Source organism: Colobus angolensis, unplaced genomic scaffold, assembly GCF_000951035.1.
Source record: "Colobus angolensis palliatus isolate OR3802 unplaced genomic scaffold, Cang.pa_1.0 Scaffold137, whole genome shotgun sequence".
Classification (NCBI taxonomy): domain Eukaryota; kingdom Metazoa; phylum Chordata; class Mammalia; order Primates; family Cercopithecidae; genus Colobus; species Colobus angolensis.
The window spans coordinates 2,177,667-2,196,640 of record NW_012114455.1 but is presented as its reverse complement, the minus strand read 5'-3'; the positions used below and the strand labels follow the sequence as shown (position 1 = coordinate 2,196,640).

Sequence of the window (18,974 nt, the reverse complement as noted above, 5' to 3'; positions counted from 1 at the left end):
GGCGCCTAAGATGTAAGGCCGTTTGAAGTGAGGGCGGTTTGGCTGAGCCTTCAGACGCCAGTGTGGAGGGGAAGGAAGAGAAGTGAGTGCCTTTGGAAATGGCGCCCTCAGATCTGCTTCTCTGCTCTTTACTGATCGTCAATAAACCCCTTTAAAGAATCAGGAGATCAAAGCCAGCGACCTCCCTGGGCCATGACGTTCTGCCACCTCCTGCCATGCTTTGTTTTTCTCTAGGGCAGGAGCCCCTGAGCTCGACTTATCTGTGTCTCATGGGCCCTGCACTCCCTTTCATCCTGCTACGCGTGGTGGGTGGACCTGGGCTGCAGACGGTGGATGGAGAAGGAGAAAGAGGAATGACCCGCTCTGTCTGTCCTCTCAAGCCTGGACACTGACTGGCTGGGTTCAGAGAGACAGTCGGTGTCGTGGGAGAAGGTGCTGTGATGCATCACTCACTGGGACCCTCTTTCTCTGAGAAACCAAAGGAAGGAGCAGGCAGGAGCCCAGAAATCCTGGCAAGGGCCGGGCAGAGCTGCAGTCACATTCCCTCTTCTAGAAACCAAATTCCTTATCTATTTACCAAGTTTGTAGCAGCTGTCACATTTGTATGACTTGTATGCTACAAGGTGGGGTGGGGTCTAATACAATCATGGGAAGTCATTTAACATAGTTGAACCTCAGTGTTCCCATCTGCATAATATCAGTTGAGTGGCCCACCTGCCCACCTCAGGGGGGTCAAAAAAAATGAGTGGGCCATTGCTTCAGAACCCATAAAGTGCTTAAGACAAATCAGGATAAAAGCACAAATACCAGAGAGGAAAGCTTCCGTTCTTGTGAGGCAGATGGACTCCAATTTAATGCTCACACACACAATGGACACTATTTACAAAATACTGTGCAAATACAAAAAAAATTGTCTCTTGCATTTGCTATCTGGAATTGTTATTCCATTGTATTTTTCCAATTGGGTCAAAGCCCTGTGGCGTCTGTGTCTCTCAGCTATCTCGACCCCTGTGCTCTAAGTCTACACTTCATAAGTGCTTGATGATGGTGCTAAATTGGGCCTTGATATAGGAAGGCACAGGATTCTCTAGCACCAGAAATGCACCCTCTCTAAAAGGTAGAAAGAGCTCTTCTGCCTATACCTTAACTTCTCTGTCACCTCGCTGCCCTAAACTCACACAATCACTTCTTCATCCTCCTGAGTCACCCACTGTGTCCAGTTGCACTGTTCCATCCTAGACACCACTGGATAGATTTCGCATCACCCTGGCAGGTCTGGCCACAGTCCCAAGTTGATCTGAGCATGGTCCCCAAGCCTGAGATACAAAGGGCCTCAACAACCCAGAGCTATGGTTATGAGCATGGACTCAGAGCCAGACTGCCTAGGTTCAAAGCTCTTGCTTTACCACCTGCTAGCTCTTTCATCCAGTGCCACTAACTTCATATATCTGTAAATGGGGATGAGAGAAAATGGGGAAACAGGGTTGTTACGAAAAATCAAAATGAAGAATTGCTGGCTTAAAATTATGCCTGGAACCAGTAAGTTCCATATAAATGTTGGCTAAACAAAAAAGCACCTCTGTTTATAAGAGCAACAAGCTCCACAGGCCCCTGCAGAGGGGCCTCTCCTAATGCCTGACCTGTTCCCATTCCCAACTCACCTACCTGTGCTTCTCTTCTAGAGCTGGGCCTCCAGAAGAGAGGATGCTGTCTGGTGCTGGGCTACATGGCCAAGGACAAGTTTCGGAGAATGAATGAAGGTCAGTGAGAACCTCCCTATTGTCCTGGGGGTAATCTGGAGGGAGGAAGTTATCCCCTACAGCCACAGGACAGAGGAACAAGGAATAAGAACCTGGGACCTCTCTGAACGGGACAGTGGGAAGACCAGTTTGGTTTCCGCAAAGTCATTTGTACAATAATGTGGGGAAGCATAGTGAATGCCTAAAACACAGGATGCTTATTCAGGAGCATTGTCTTTATGCAATCTTCCCTTCTCCCTTTGTGTCCCCTACTTCTCTTCCTCTCTCTTCCCTACCATTGCTTCCTCACCCCACCCCACAGCCAGCCCAATTAAATCTGCTCCTATTCTCATTTCTAATCCAGACCTCTCTACCTGCCTCCTCCATCACTCATGTTTCTTGAATGCCTGCTGAATAAACAGCACTATACAGGCACTTAGGAGAATACTAAAGAAGAATAAGGCAATGTCTTTATTCCCAAAGAACTTACCCTTGGAAACCTGCCCCTTTTCCCAACTCTACTGACCCCACTTCTCACTCTTACTCACAGGCCATTCTGTCTTCCTCTTGCACTGGCTTCATTGGGTCACTGAAGGCTTGAGAAATGTATTGACATTGGCATGGAGGCTGGGAGAAGGAGTGCTGTCACTTACGGGTCTGCTGTAATAAAGAACCAATCCTCTCCATCCCTAGCCATCTGTCTCCATGCAGCTAGTAACCCTCTCCATCAGATGCCACAGACTATTTGTCAGGATTCAAAAGTAGATAAACAATGGCTGGGGATGCCATTTATTCATTAGAGTCAGACAAATGAAGCCTTGGATCCCACCAGCCATGCTTGCTGTGAGCTGGACCCCTCCCCTTCCAGGGCCCGGGGCCTGTGTCTCCTCATTCCCCCTTCCAGTGTGAAGGAGGTAGCTCCTTTCTACCATCTCTATCCCCAGAGCATGACCATAGCATGGTCTCAGTGCCCTCTTTCCAAGCTCCTCAACTGTCTCTCCTCCCAACCCCAACCACGACACCCACATCCCTATGCGCTCCCCATGCCTGAGACTTTGCCAGCTGTGGGCCTGTTTCCAGCACCCATCATGGTGACAATCTGACAAGAGTTAGGCCAACACAATTAAACACAGGAAGTGATCACCTTCCCCATTTGCTGCCTGCCTTAAAGAAGCCAACAGCATCAAAAAGCTACTTCCCATTTGTAGGAACCCCATGACTGAGTACAGCCAGAGTTGGGGGCCGCATTTTCTGTGTCCTGCCAGTCAGTTGCTTTTACTGACTTTTCTCTTTCTCAGCCTCCCCTTCCCTCCCCAACACCACTGCCTTGACAAGACTGCTGGGCAGTCACTTCTAATTTGTGGGAACTGACAGCGTGCCTCTGTCCGTGGTGCTGAATAGACATATTCTCTTGCTGGCAAAGCTCATTAGAGAAACTCGAAAGAGGTTTGTGGGGATTGGGGAAGCCAAAAAAGTCAGGAGCTGGGCTGGATTTGAAACCCAAAGCTCCAGGTGTCTGACCTCAGCTTCTGGATGGCTGAGGAGATGAGGGGATGGGATGCAAGCTGAGCCAATATGTGTGATGAGTTAGAAATCTCAACTAACAACTCAGACAGGGTAGGAGGAGGGTGAGGCAGTGGGGCAGAGGAGAGACACACAGGTGGGTCAGCTTTGGCTCTGGAGGGCTGGAAGGCAGAGGTGAAGGAGGGGGAGGGCCCTGGAGGGAGGAGGCTCCTCTGCTTCCACTCCAGCCAGCCTTGCTGCCCTAAGGACCACATTATACGTTTCTCTCCCTCTGAAGCTCATGCCCCCGAACTCCAGCACGTCTGCAGATAAGAAAGGGCATCAGAAAGCATATGAAGCTGTTTTATATTTATAATTATCTCATACCAATACTCAAAATAATTATAATTTCCACATATTAATAATTTAAATGGAATAGCAGCCATGACATAGATCAAGAAATAGAAATCTCTGTCCATGCTACACGACACACCTTGGTATAAATTGAACAATTGGTAAAATAGTGAAAAACAATTATTTTTCTCCCAGTTGCTAGGATTAGTGAGATATTAGAACAATTAGCTTCTTCTTCCCTTAAAGATAAGTTGGTGATCATTATATTTCCCATTTAGAATAAATATAAAAGACCTACTTGTGCTGTATTAAAGCATATTTGTTCTGTTTAACAGTATCTAATAGGGTGCCTGTCACCCAGGGAGAAGTGCTTCCCTATTTTATTTGTTTTCCTGTTAATTTGGTGTCCTTTTATTTTCTTCTCTCTCCACTCCTCTCTCCTCACTACATTCCAAAAAAATAACAGCTTGAGAAGGAGCGAGAGGAAAATAATGAATGAACAGGAGCTTTATAGATCTGGGGTTTATCACAAGTTAGAGTAATCGCAATTGGTGCCGTTAAACTACACAAAGCAATAAAAAGAAAATGCTATTCAAAGATCATTTAAGGAGGCATGTGATAGTCAATGAGAGGTTTGCTCCATTTGGGAGTGCTTAATAGCTTCGTGGATAGAATCTGCAGTCTTTGCAGGAATGGAGGTGGTTGGTAATATAGGGAGAGTGTATGTGTGGGTGTGCGTGTGTGTTCTCTACTGTGTGGACTCAACACAACTGAGCCATCAAAAGGAGATATGAGCAAAAATCAACAAAGGGCAGGCAAGAAAGGAGGAAGTAAAGACAGACTAGCCATAACAACATCACATTTGTTTGAGATCATTGTCTTCCTGTGATTAAGCACATGTGCTTTATATAGGAACTGCTGATGAGTGATCATTCAGTTATTCATCAGACATTTATTGAATATCATAAAAATAATACCAATTTCTCACAAGTGCCAGACATCGTTCTAAGCACTGGAGCTATAAAAGTAAGACACAAGCCAGGCACAATGGCTCATGCCTGTAATCCCGGCACTCTGAGAGGCCAAGGCAGGCAGATCACTTGAGGTCAGGAGTTCAAGACCAGCCTGGCCAACACGGCGAAACCCCGTCTCTACTAAAAACACACACACACAAAAAAAAAAAAATCAGCCAGGCATGGTGGCGCATACCTGTAGTCCCAGTTACTTGGGAGGCTGAGGCAGGAGAATTGCTTGAACACAGGAAGCAGAGGCCACAGTGAGCCAAGATCCTGCCATTGCACCCCAGCCTGGGTAACAGAGTGAGGCTCCATCTAAAAAAAATGAAGAAGAAAAAGAAGAAAAAGAAGAAGAAGAAGAAGGAGGAGGAGGAGGAGGAGGAGGAGGAGGAGAAGAGTATGACACATTTCCTGCCCTCAAAGAGCTCACAGTAAAAATACATCTCAGTATGTGTCACCTCCACAAAGAGATCCTGCCTTCCACCTACCTAAATTACACAGACACCCCTCTCCCTGCACCCTGTGCTCATCACGGCAGCCGGTGTGTGTATCGAGTGGCAGCTATTATGATGTGTGATTATTTATTGGACTGCTTCCTCATGTGCTGTCAGTCCCACCTAGAGAATCAGCTGGAGGAGGGCAAAGACTCCTGTTCCTTCCTCTCCTCTCCCTGGGCCTTCGCCCAGTGTCTTGCACATAGGGAGTAGTCGCTCAACTTTCATTTAGGTAATTAACTAGGGCCCTGAGTGGCAATGGAGGAATGTACAAATCCCCCGCAGGTGTCAGGTAGGTCTTGAAAAGGAGCACCTCAGACAGAGCAGACAAATGTGGAACGCTCCACAAAACGGTCTCCCTGTTCTAGGTGATTCCTAGAGTCTACCTTGGTGCTCACTCTCAGGCTTTCTTCCAGTTCCAGTGCTACAGCCCCTTCCTGGGAGGCAGGGTCCAAGCAAGCCACGGAAGGGGGGCTGGGTGGGGAGGCCTTCCCCAGGGGCAGTTACTTTTCTTTCTGTACCAGCTCTCCTTCCTAACCCCACCTACTGCCAGCCCATGCTCTTAGGGCATCTTTAAGTAGATCCAGCCTGCTCTCACTGGTTCCTCAGCCACATCTCCAACACACACATGAGCATGCACACACACATGCACACACCTGCATGCACATACATGCACACATGCATGCACACACCTGCACACATGTATACACATGCACACATACACCCACATGTGTGCACACATGCACACACCCTTCACCTCCCCTTACTGGCCCTCCCCCTTTACGGTGTTTCCCTCCTGGAGATCCAGACCACTCACCTTCTCAAAGCACATGGCTTCCCCAGACCCGATCCTATTCCCAGGCCAAGTAGAAAGCTGTCACATGTATCAGGAAAGGGGCTCTGCCTGTCTCAGAGAGTTCAGACCTCCTCTGTTAGAACTGTCAACAACCCTAGAGATTACAGTGTAACCCAATAACTCAGCATGGCCCAAGAGCATGCAGCAACTTGTCTGGGGCCCATGGGAAGTGGCTGGAAGAGCCAGGAGCACAGCCCAGGGCTCCAGACACCCAGGGGTCTTGGAATTCAGGAAGAGGAGGCTGAGACCATGAGCAGAGGGGAAGCCTCTAACACTTTAGCTTGGTTTCATTTTTCAGGGTGGTTGGAAAGAGAGGAAGTGGCAAGGCAGGGAGAAGAGAGGGCAGCACACAGGGAAAACTTGAGTTGACATGCAGAAAATCAGGGAAGACCTGGAGTGAGGGACACAGACAGAGGAGACCATTCCTAGGGAATCAGAAAAGCTGGCAGGCCACAGGACTCCTGAGAAGGGAAATGAGGAAGAGGATGTTTAAAGGAGGGAAGAAGCAGAGGCACCCAAGTTTTGACCTCGCCTTCAGCCATCCCCCTGGGGCCAAGGGGGGCCTGCACAGGAGGGTTCTCCTCCCTCACACTGGTGCCCTCTCGGGCTGCCCATCAGGGTGGGTGTCGGCTTCCCTGGACTTTCAGCATTGCAATGATGGCTGCTTCAAGAGAGCAAAGGAGAGCAGAAATGCCTCTGGGTGCTGTCCCTTTCATCTTTCAGGGCAAAACACTTGTGAGTGATTAGCAAAGGCAGCTTCTGCTTGCTGGAGACCTCTAGCCCTCTGTGGGAAGAACTGGCGCACCCAGGAAGGGGAAATCTGGTTCCATAAATAACTAGCAGCCTCTTGTGTGGCCCACAGCTCCTGAACAGCACCACGGTCCCAGTCCAGGCTCTGTGCGCAAATGCCCCTCGCCAGCAGCACCTGTCCTCACCTCCAAGCCTTACAGGGGAGTCAGAGCCCTGGGAGGTTGGGAATCTGGCTTCTTCGACAGCTCTAAAATTCTTTATGATGGCGTGAGAGCCTGTTCTTTCTGCACCCTTGTACACTAATTAAAAAAAAAAAATGAGTCTAAAGCATCTACTGTTTCCTGCCTATAGAAAGAGAGGTGCCACTCAGCTGGGATGTGTAGTGGGAGGAGGACCTAAGAGTGAGGAGCAGGCTGTGTGAGCTTGGACAAGTCCCTAGACACTCAGATCTCAACCTTCTCATATGCAAAATGGAATCATGTTGCATAAGATGACCTGTATGTCTCTAAAATGTGATGATTCAAAAATCTATCTTGGCTCTCAACACCCAGCCCACACCCTGTTCTCACAGCCCATCCCATAATTTTAAATGTCTTGGTCACCAAAGGAACCAGTAGAAAAAAGTCAATGGACTGGCTTTCCTTGGCAGCCTCTGAAGGTGGATCCGTGTTTCTTTCTCCCATCTGTCACTAAGGGTGAACTCAGGTCATATCAGCTGTACGCTGGGTGGCAGGGCAAGAGTCTGGCAGGCCTGCGGTATGAGCTGTGCTTTTTTCAGGGCAGAGGGGAAGCAGGAGGCCAGGGTCCTTGGCCTAGGGACCTGACCCAGGGGTGAGCGGGCTTCCCTGCTGCCGGCAGCTCTTCTCACTCTGTTGCAGCCGTACAGTCTGGGTGACACTAAGGGCCGCAGTCATTTTCCCGAGCCCATTCCTCCACTGCCTGCCGAGCCCCCGGGATGTTGGCTAATACCGTCGTTTTGTTAGTTGAGGCTTTGGGGTGCATTTTTTCCTAACTTCATTTTTCTTACTAATGTGTTTTCTTCCACTGGGGCTGCAAAGCCCGTTATTTGTATAACATCCCTGTTTATTATTTATGGCAAGACTCAGATTTCCAGAGCACTTTATGATTGTTATTTAATTCGCTTGGTGTCTTGGAACAAGAGACCTGCCGTTTCCACTCTCCAGCCAGGATCTGGGGGAACATTCCAAAGCTTTTTCTCAGCCCATTCCTCCAGCCACTTTTCCTACCAGGAGTCCTGCCTCTCTTAGACTGTGGATGCCTATGCTACAGACCCTGCCAAGTTCCTTTTTTTTTTTCTTACTGAAACAAGACTTCATTCTGCTAGAGTATAGTGGCACTATCATGGGTCACTACAGCCTCCAATTTCTAAGCTCAAGTAATCATCTCACCCCAGCCTCCCAAGTAACTGGAAGAACAAGCATGCGCCACCAGGCCCAGCTAATTTTATAAATTTTTGTAGAGACAGTGCCTCACTATGTTGCCCAGACTGGTCTCAAACCCCTGGCCTCAAGCAATCCTCCTACCTGGGCCTCCCAAAATGCTAGGATTACAGACATGAGCCACCGCACCCAGCCAGAGTTCCTTTTTAAACTTCCCTTTCCCTCACACTCATACCCAATCCTCACCAAGTCCTTCAGATGTTATTTCCTGAGTGGCTCCTGTACCCACCCTCCTCTCTCCATCTTGTGCCACCAACCTAGTCCCTGTCTCCAGCCTCTCTCCCCTGGACTGCATCAGGGCTCTCCTAACTGGCTCCTTGCATCTGTCATGCCCAATCCCCATGCCCAGGTCGTTGTCCACACTTCAGTCAGAGCAGTGTTTCAAAATGCAAACTGGACCATGTCATGTTCTTTTTGAAAATATCTTAATGGCTTTTAAAAAAATATATTCAAGTCTGGGCACAGTGGCTCATGTCTATAATCCCAGCACTTTGAAAGGCTGAGGCAGGTGGATCACCTGAGGTCAGGAGTTCAAGACCAGCCTGGCCTACATAGCGAAACCACACCTCTACTAAAAATACAAAATATTAGCTGGGCATGGTGGCATGCACCTGTAATCCCAACTACTCGGGAGGCCGAGATAGGAGAATCGCCTGAACCTGGGAGGCAGAGGTTGCAGTGAGCTGAGATCGTGCCACTGCACTCCAGCCTGGGTGACAGAGGGAGACTCCGTCTCAAAAAAAAAAAAAAAAACTCAAATTGTTAGCATGTTCTACAAGGTGCCATGTGATCTGGTTCCTACCTACAACTGACCTCATCCTACCCCTTAAACACCCTGTGCTCCAGGCCTATGGGCCTTCCTGCTGCTTCTCAAACAGGGCCCCTGTCATAGGGCCTGTGTCCACCCTGCTCCCTCCTCTTGGGGTGCTTGCCACACTCACCCCATCCCCAAACCCTTCACGTGGTAATTCCCGCTCATCCTTCAAATCACAGCTCAAGTCTCTGCTCCAGTGACGCCTCCTCTGACCCACCCCTCCTCGGCCAAGATCCAGTTCCTGTGTTACATGGTCCTGTAGAACAAGATCCTTCCTTTCAGAGCTCTGAGCTCAGTTTGTACATACACATTCATACTGCAATTATTTACTAATGAGATGGGATAATTCCCTTGACCTTGACCCTCTTTGTGGGTGGGAACTGGAGTGGCTCCTTTCACTCAGCCTACCTCTGACCACTCCTTGAGAGAGGGAGCGTGTGAGCAAGTGAGTGCAGGAACCAGAGGGAATGAATGCTGGAACCGGCCAGTCACTCCTCTCTGGCAGGAGCAGGCTCTGTGCGGCCCCACAGCAGTGTCCAAGCTCCTGCCCTCCCGGCATCTAGGTTCTTGTCCAGCATCAGGAAGAATCAGGTCACATGAACGGATTGAAGGGTAGTGTATGCAGAGGAATTTATTGGGCGATGAAAAGAGCTCTTGGCAGAATGGGGAGTTGGAAAGGGGATGGTGCAGGAAGAAGGCGATTGTTCCCTGACACTGCACTGTCTGAAGTTAGCCTCATCTATCCATAGTCTCCGATGCCCAGTTGCTGCCCTGCTCACCACTCAGCTGCTTGTATCCCCGATGCTCAGCTGCTTGTGTTACTCTGCCAGCTGAAGTCTTTTTGTGGGCACAGGATAGGGATGTGGCAGAACAAACAAGCAACATTTGGGAGAAAAATTGAGTCACGTGTTTTCAGTAAGGGCTGCAGTTCCAGGCTTAAGGGGGGGGGGGTGGTAGCTGGGAGCCCAGCTGTTCCGTATCAGTAACACCTGTCTCCCCTACCAGTCAGTTGTCTCTGTTTGGTCTCCATTAGATCCAAGGAGCCCAGCACAGTGTTTGAACAGAGTAGACGTCGACAGCAAAGTGAGGACAGTGACCTTCTCTGCCCCTAGTCAGTAGCTCTAAGATGCTGGGACTGGATAATTTGACAACCATAGACTTTTAAAAGAAACATTGGCAGTCACCTGGAGAGGAGAAAACTGAGAGGAAAGGGATGTGATTCATCGAAAGTAACACAGGCAGCGGGCAATTGTCTTGGTCCCCAGAAAGTTTACCTCCACGTGGGGAGGTTCAATATACTTCTGTGGAGCATCTCCTGGGGCTTATGGCAAACGCCTCTGAGCACCTCCCAGCAACAACTGCCAGGACTTCGGACTAGAGAATTTCCACCTGAGGGCATTTATTCCCTTGCTATGAAATGTTAGCTGTCTTGGAAGGTGGGTGCACAGGACCCACCTGAAATACTCATCCTGTCTTTGGTGATGTCAGAGAAACATTCTAATGGGGACAGCAGTGCCCCAAAGAGTACATAAAATGGAAATGGTTTCTAGAGGATCAAGCTGCCTGTGGAATTCAAGGACAAGACACTCTCAGGCAGGGAGTTTCTTCTCCCCTAGAACTGACTCTGGAGCTGTGTGAGGTGCTGCTGGATTCGATCGACACACAGACAGTGCATTAAGAACAGCTCTTGATTGACTCAGGAGCTGTTTGGTTGACAGACAGTTCCAATGTGAATGGACACCAACCTGTTTCGAAGGTTACTACTTTGATCAGAGAAGGTAAAAACAGGTCTGCATATGAACTGAATTGCATGCTGTTTGCCTAATAGTGATGGAAAAAATGAACAATGGTAGAAGCCTCTGTGTTTAGGTTTTACTGAATCATGGGCAGTGACCAATGGCCTGGCCATGTGGCCAGGCAGAAGGGCAATGGAAACCTGGCCTATTAATGGGATGCCCATGTGAAGCACAGCCCTATGGAAATTTGAGGGGTGCATTAAAGCTGAACAAGTCAGTTCCCATCAGAAGAACTCCCTTCGAGGTTCAGAAGGTGACGGGAATCGACACGCAGATAGCCCCAGGTTCTCCCTGGAGGAGGCCACCAGAGCTCATGAAATGGGTAGATATGCAGGCACGGCAGCAGTGTAGAGATGGGCTGAATCTAGACATGTTCCCTTTGCACCCTCTCAGGCACATAATTCCAGCAAGAGCCATTCTATCTGCCAGCAAGAGAGACAGAGACTGCCAGTGGCTATGTGGAAGATTCCTTGGTGGGAAGGCTCTAATCACAGCTGGCAAGTGAGACTGATGCTGGGGGTCTACAAGTGGGTCTTGTCTAGAATAGACACTGACCTGACTCTGGAGTGGGTTTTCCTTACTCAGTAGAAGATAGAAGTGCTCAGAGTGTCATTAAAAAAAAAAAAAAAAACAGAACAGAAAATATTGTATGCATTTGAACAGTTGACCATCATTTCTTCAGACCAAGGGACACACTGTAAGCCCATAACGTCCAGCAACGGACAGAGAGATCTCCTTAGAGTAAGAATTTGGTAGAGAAATACAACAGGCAATTGAAACATTGGTTGCCTAAAATGGGGAGACAAAAGCTTGAAAGGCTGGCTTGCACACCTTCACGAGTGTGTGCTCACACGCACCATGAGTGGTACCAGTGTCCCCACTAGATTTTCCCTCTGTTTTTCTGGCTGATACGGGGAAGAGGAGGTGGGAAGGATGCTAGATAACTATGCAATTCTTGCCAAGGAAGGAGTGCACTGGTATAATGACTATTTTTTTCTTTCTTTCCCAACTCAGTTTAAAAAAAAACTTTTCTTGGCCGGGCCCCGTGGCTCACGCCTGTAATCCTAGCACTTCGGGAGGCTGAGGCGGATGGACCTGGGGTCAGGAGTTTGAGATGAGCCTGGCCAACCTGGTGAAACCCCATCTCTACTACAAATACAAAAAACTTAGCTGGGCATGGTGACAGGTACCTGTAATCCCAGCTACTCAGGAGGCTGAGGCAGGAAAATCACTTAAACCCAGGAGGTGGAGGTTACAGTGAGCCGAGATCACGCCATTCCACTCCAGCCTGGGCAACAGCGAAACTCCGTCTCCAAAAAAAAAAAAACTTTTCTTTCTCCTCTACCTAATGCAGTGATCCCAGGATCAGGGCTGCAACTACAAGTTCTGGAAGCAGAGATAATTTCTTTTTTTTTTTTTTTTTTTGAGACGGAGTCTCACTCTGTCGCCCAGGCTGGAGTGCAGTGGCCGGATCTCGGCTCACTGCAAGCTCCGCCTCCCGGGTTCACGCCATTCTCCTGCCTCAGCCTCCGGAGTAGCTGGGACTACAGGCGCCCGCCACGTCGCCCGGCTAATTTTTTGTATTTTTTTAGTAGAGACAGGGTTTCACCGGGTTAGCCAGGATGGTCTCGAACTCCTGACCTTGTGATCTGCCCGTCTCGGCCTCCCAAAGTGCTGGGATTGCAGGCTTGAGCCACCGCGCCCGGCCGGCAGAGACAATTTCTAAGCAAAAAACGGTCGCTGTGTTTTTAAACCTTATGTCAGCATTCCTAGGGCCCTGATGGGGGTGGGAGGTGCCTTCACCCTGTCTGGCAAAATTAGGGCCAAGAATAAATACAACTAGGGTGCCTCATGGTAAAAATAGTCCACTAGTTTGGAACCTACATAACCTTCCCGGATATGAATGGGAATAGACTGAGGGGAGGCACTGGCTGGACTAGCAATGCCAGCAGCACTAGTGGCAGAACCCAATGTCCCTTCCAAAGGTGGAAAAGTGCAGGTAAAAATAAACGACTAGTGGAGAAAATGAAGAATCATACCTGAGGGTAAAGAAATGAAAAATGGGTTATAAAAAGAAGGAAATCCAATACTACATTAACAACTGGAAACAGTCTCAAACCAAAAGAGGACATTGCCTCTTAGCTTGGTATCCCCAGATGCCTGGAAGGGGAAAGCTGTGTTTGCTGGGACCACTCCTGGTTTTGGAACCTTTTCTTCAAATGTAAAGAAAGCCTGCAGGCTGGGCACAGTGGCTCATGCCTGTAATCCCAGCACTTTGGGAGGCTGAGGCAGGTGGATCACCTGAGGTTGGGAATTCAAGACCAGCCTGACAAACATGGTGAAACCCCATCTCTACTAAAAATACAAAAATTAGTCAGGCATCGTGGCCTACACCTGTAATCCCAGCTACTCGGGAGGCTGAGGCAGGAGAATTGCTTGAACCCAGGAGAGGTTGCAGTGAGCAGAGATCACGCCATTGCACTCCAGCCTGAGAGACAGAGTGAGACCTCGTGTCAAAAAAAAAAAAAAAGCCTGCAAACCTGAGTGGCTTCACCCTGGGAGACATTCATGCAATACAGTGCACTGGACTAATTGTTAAATGATAATGCATATTCTTTTGATGTAAGGGATCAGTGGTTGAAAACCAGGGCATGGCCTGCGGTGTTACAATGTATCTAGACATGTTTCTACATAGCGGGGCATGGGGTGGGGGGATTTCATCCACGGATCCTGGCTCATAACTCCCATAGCCCTTGCTACAATCTTTTGTCATATGTTGGGTGTGTTAGGCTTTGGGCAGGCCTCGGAAACAGGATCTCTCTCTGGCCCTCCTTTCCCCTGCCCCATCGCAGGACTCTAATCTTTCACCACCTTTCTGATTGTGGGTCTTAAGACCCTCCCCTGAGAGCGTCCCGCCTCACATCCCGGGGGAAGGAGTGCTTCTATGAAAACCCAAGAGGACTGAGTTTCAGGATCTTCTGGGCAGCTGAGCATGTAAAGTTTCCTGGAGGGCGGTGCACCCAGGGAGGACGTGGAAGCTCCGTGCCCCTTCCCCCCAGTCTCTTCATCTGTATTCTTCGTAACATCCTTTAGAATAAACTGTAAACATCGGGAAGTGTTTCCCGGAGCTCTCTGTGCCACTCCAGCACCTTAATCAAACCCAAACAGGAGGTCATGGGAACCCCCAACTTGAAGCGGGTCTGCCAGAAGTTCTGGAAGCCTGAACTTGCAACAGGTGCCGGGGTGTGGGGGAAGTCTTGGGGACTGAGCCCCCAGCCTGTGGGATCTGCCACTATGTCCAGTAAGCAGTGTCAGAATTGAACTGGAGGACACCCAGCTGGTGTCCACTGCTCCCACCCGTTCCGTCACAGAAGTCTCCTGTGTTGAGTGTTATGGTGAGTGTAGAGGAAAAATGCAGTTGGGGAGAGTTTTCTCCAACATTTCACACTCAGCTCTTTTTGTGGCTGTTTTGGTTCTGGTTTTCCTTTTAGCATTGCGACTAATTTTTGTTTGTTTGTTTGTTTGTTTTGAGACAAAGATGGAGTTTCACTCTTGTTGCCCAGGCTTGGGTGCAATGGCATGATATCGGCTCACTGCAAGCTCCACCTCCCAGGTTCAAGCAATTCTCCTGCCTCGGCCTCCTGAGTAGCTGGGATTACAGACACCCGCCACCTCACCCGGCTGATTTTTTGTATGTTTAGTAGAAACGGGGTATCACCATGTTGGGCAGGCTGGTGATCTACCCGCTTCAGCCTCCCAAAGTGCTGGGATTACAGGCGTGCAACTAATATTCTTAATGTACACCCTGTGGCTTAGGAGTAGAATAAATCTAGATTCAAATCCCGGGTGTAGTCAGGGCAGGCTTAGACCCCTATCATAACAGATTCTCCAGGCCAGAAGGGACCAAGGTCATCTGGTTCCATATCCCTGCCAAGTACCAATGTAGGTAAAGACTGTGAACACGGCCGTATGGCATGCTAATTTATTCACTAACCATGCATCCAGTGCCCGCTCTGTGCCTGGCACTGTGCATGTAAAAACACAGTCCCTGCCCCCAAGAATACCACTGTCTTTTGAGGGGAGAGACAAACACGTCAGTAACTACAATACAATGTCGCAGTTGCGGTAACTGGGTATGAATAAGTAGCTATGGAAACAGAAAAGGCGAATCCAATCACACCGTTGGCCAGGAGAGGAGTGTCCAGCATGGTTTCTGGAGAAAGTGGTATTTGCCTGAGCCCTGTGAGATGTTTTATTATAAAAGGCCGTTGCAACCTGTGCTTGAATCCCTCCAAAGACAAGAAACTTGCAGCCTGCCGAGGTGGTGGGCAGCTCCTCAGGCAGGCTCTCCAAACACCACGCCCCTTCCACCCCAGGAGGCTGCAGTTTTCTCATTCTAGCTTTATTGATGACAGGGGGACCCAGTGACTTGGACAGCAGCCACTGGCAAGATCCTGGGGTCTCCACTATGCCAACTACACCAGGGAGGCCTCCTTTCTTCTCTCTGCTTCTTCCTTCCATCCCCAGCCAGCCTCAAAGGCTTCATCACAGAATTCTTTGAGTGCTGAGACCCTCCCCCAGCCCTCTCCCCAGGGTCTGAAGAAAGCCCCAGAGAAGCTGGAATAAATGAAGGTGCTTAATGGCTTGCGGTGTCATAAAGTTTTTAGAGCTGTGCACTGGAATGAGCAGGTTCAGGCTGAGATGAATGATCCAGGGCTTTTATCAAAGGGAGTCAATAAAAACCCGAAGGAGCTTGCCCCACCTCCACAGAGTGCTCATGTTACAGTGCTGGGCCCTGCGCTCTGGAAGTAGGAACCAGGGGGCCGCCTTTTCCCCCCAACTCCATCTGCTTTCTTCCCCGTGCCTTCCTTTCTGAAATGTATTCGTTTCTATGGAAACTGTGTTGTTACTGGTATGGGAGGAGTTTCACGACATTCAGAAGTGCCAAATCAAGTCCATTTATATAATGGTTTGAAATACACATAATGGCCTATGGAATATAGGACACGGTGACAGTTTCAGTAACTGTGTACCGAGTGCGGGATAAATAGAGCAATGGAATAGTCCCCACCTCGGAGTCAAATGCACTAGGAATAACCACGATTCTTAGTACTAAAGAGCAGCACTTCTCAACCATTTTTCATGAAAGGATCTCAAAACATGACACTAAGCTGCTCTCGGCTCATAGAGAAAGGACCCTGGACCTCAGCTCCTCTGTGCCTGCCGAGGTTTGACCAAATATCAGGTGGGGAAGGTACAGAGGCGTGAGTGTGGCTGTGGATGCTTCCAGGTGTGAAAGGTAGCAGACATTCTATCTCCTTGCTCCCAGGGCCGACCCGCCTGGTGAGCCCACTGACGTCATTGCCTTGATTGATAGTCACTCCTGTGCTGTTCCTACGGCTCATCACTGCTGGATTCAGCGATTCATCAGCACCCGCTGTGTACACAGAGATGAATGACACATGGAGGATGCCCTTATCTTAGCTCAGGCTCCCCTGGAAGCAGACCCTAAGCAAGAGCTCAAGTGTAGTCATTCCTCATGAAGGTGCAGAGGTGCCAGCAGGAGGGTTGGGAATTGACATGGGAAAGGAGGCATCGGCATGGGGGGACCCCAAGCCCGGTACCACTGTGGGCAGTCAGAGCCCAGTCCCAGTGAGAAATTCTGAGAAGTGCTATTGAACACCACCTCACAGCTAGGGCACTCAAGGGGTGGGGTATTGGGTGGAGCTCCTGTGGGGCATGGGTGGAGGGCTGCTGGGTGAGGGTGTTGCCTCCCAGCAGGTCTGGCCTGCTCTGTGTGAGGGCACAGTGGCATCCGCAGCTAAAGAAAAAGCCCTCAAGAGAAGGGGTCCAGGCACCGGCAATGGGAGATTGGCCTGAAGACTTGAGATGGTCGGGCCTGCAGACACAAGTGGGCACTGACAGAGTCGGCGGCAGCCTGCAGAGAACTTCAGGTCCATTGGGGAGATGGGCATATAATAAAACGGCAGAAGGCAGGGCGATGGGAGAGCGAAAGGGAGGTAGAGATGAGAGGCTCGTGGAGAACTGGAGGTGGAAAGCTGTTTGTTCTGACTGAGGGGCTCCAAAAAAGCAGGAGAAGAGAGACGGAGCTGACACAGAAAGACGAGGGCCAAGGGGACCCTTTTGCCCACTTGCACCATCTAATCCTCACCACATCACAAAGTGGGTAGTGTCACCCCCATTCAGAGGAGAAATAAACAGAGGCTCAGAAGACGAGGTCATCACCTAAAGGCACACAGAGGTTAGAGTGAGCCAGCAGAGCGCCAAAGCCTGGCCTTCCTACTTCCACCCTGCCTCGGTGCTTTGTGTCTGGCTGACGAGGGTGGGGTGACTTCCCCATCATGACCCAGGGCAGACACGACTGAGCCCCTGTTGTGGGTCCCTGTTGATTTTTCCCCATGGTCAAGGACTGCTGTCCTCCAATCTCCCACCATGCACTGACCACAGACCCCCACTCGGCCACTCAGGCGGCCCCTCTGATCCTGCCCCAGATATGGGCTGGGCTGACTGTGCCTAATATTGAGTGAATTTTCTGCACTACCCAGAGGAAAAGAGAGGACACAGCCTGGGGAGGGGAGCTTCAGCTCTAGTAGTCCCCAGCAGTGGGTCCCCTCCCCTGTCCTTACCCCTGCACACTCCTCTCTCAGCCACGCTCTAAGCCTCACTGCCTCCAAAAACATGAGGGAGGAGGGATCACGCGTACACGCAGGCAGCATTTCTGTAGCCTGTTAATAGGTTTTCTGTCAGATGCAGCCTTCATGATTAGACACGGTGAGGAGAAGCTACATGAGACCTAACAAAATGAGAGTCTTTCCTGCAGAACTTCTCGGAGACACTAATACACCAAAGGCCATGCTGAGCCGCCCAAAGGAGATATGACTCACAAAGTTCCCAAATTCATTTGACCACAAAACATTTTTCCTGTAGCATGTGTCAGGACTAGTGTTCCCTGGAATCCACTTTGGAAAATAGTGTTTTAGAGCCCAGATCTTCCACTAACTGGTGGTGTGAGCTTTGTCAAACAAGAGTAAATCATACCTGCCTTGTGAGGACTCACAAAGTAACATGGATGAACACTCTTTATAAACTTGTAAAATACTAGACAGCTTATTTATTTGTGTAAAGCAAACACACTCAGTGTCCTAGAGAACCTTTCACTGGAGGTCAAACAAATAATAATAATAATGTTTTTTAAAAATTAGTTCTGTTCCTATCTCAGTATATGACTTTGACCTTGATCTCTCTTGACCTATATTTTCTCATCTGCGAAATGGGCATACTCATGATGCTAGCACTCTTTCTTCCATATATTTGTCGGAAGGAGAAAATGTGCATCACGATTGTGTGATGCTTTGAAAAAAAGTATGAAGTACCACAGAATGCAAGTTATTATCAGAGATCCAGGTTAATATCCCCAATTCAGTCCAATTTGTGCTGAGATCAAGACAAAAGGGGTGCTGGGGAGGAGAGGGGCTAGTGACATAAATAAAAACGACTGATAGTCTTCATCCATATTTATGATGTTAGGAGCCTTGTATGAGCATGTCACCGAGGACAGAAAATGAATATTTTATGAGTGAACGCTGAATGCTGTATTAAGATGAAATGCACAGAAAGCGACCCGCTTGCCTCTGCCTCCAGGTTGTGCTGGAGAGGTCAGCACAGGCTCTGTGCCTGGTCTCCAAGGATCAGGGGCAGTTGGTCTGGAAGGATGAGCTCAGCCTCCCAGCACAGACTGGGAGCTGTCTAGGGTGGACTGGTGGCAGCAACTTTGCCCTGGGAGGTAGGAGAACTAAGACCCCACTCCCTCTACCAGCTGGGAAGCCTTGGGCAAGTTACCGTAACCTCACTGGGCCTCCATTTCCACACTGTAAAATGAGAAGATCAACCCTGAACAATTGTGAGGTCTAAATCCAAGCTCAGCTGTTTGGAGGAGGGCTTTGTAATGCACGTAAGTGGGAAGTGTTATTATTCATGTATACACTCAACATTTACTGAACATCTACTATGTGCCAATCACTGCCACAGCCCCTTATTTATCATATATCCTGTGTGCCAAACACCACAGTCATCACTTTACACATATCACTCCATGTAATCATCACCAGAATCTTGAGAGGTATCTATTATCACTCCCGTTTTCTACATAAAGAAAATGAAACTTAGGAAAG

At 49.2% G+C, this 18,974-nt stretch overlaps 1 protein-coding gene across 1 annotated transcript in view; it reads left to right on the top strand.

The window, feature by feature from the left end:
- LOC105506537 (kin of IRRE-like protein 3) overlaps positions 1-18,974 on the top strand; it is a 478,333-nt gene that overhangs the window by 436,969 nt on the left and 22,390 nt on the right. Inside the window, exon 2 of the mRNA XM_011934731.1 lies at positions 1,683-1,760. Coding sequence (XP_011790121.1) covers positions 1,683-1,760 — 78 coding nt within the window. The remainder of the gene's footprint in view (positions 1-1,682; positions 1,761-18,974) is intronic.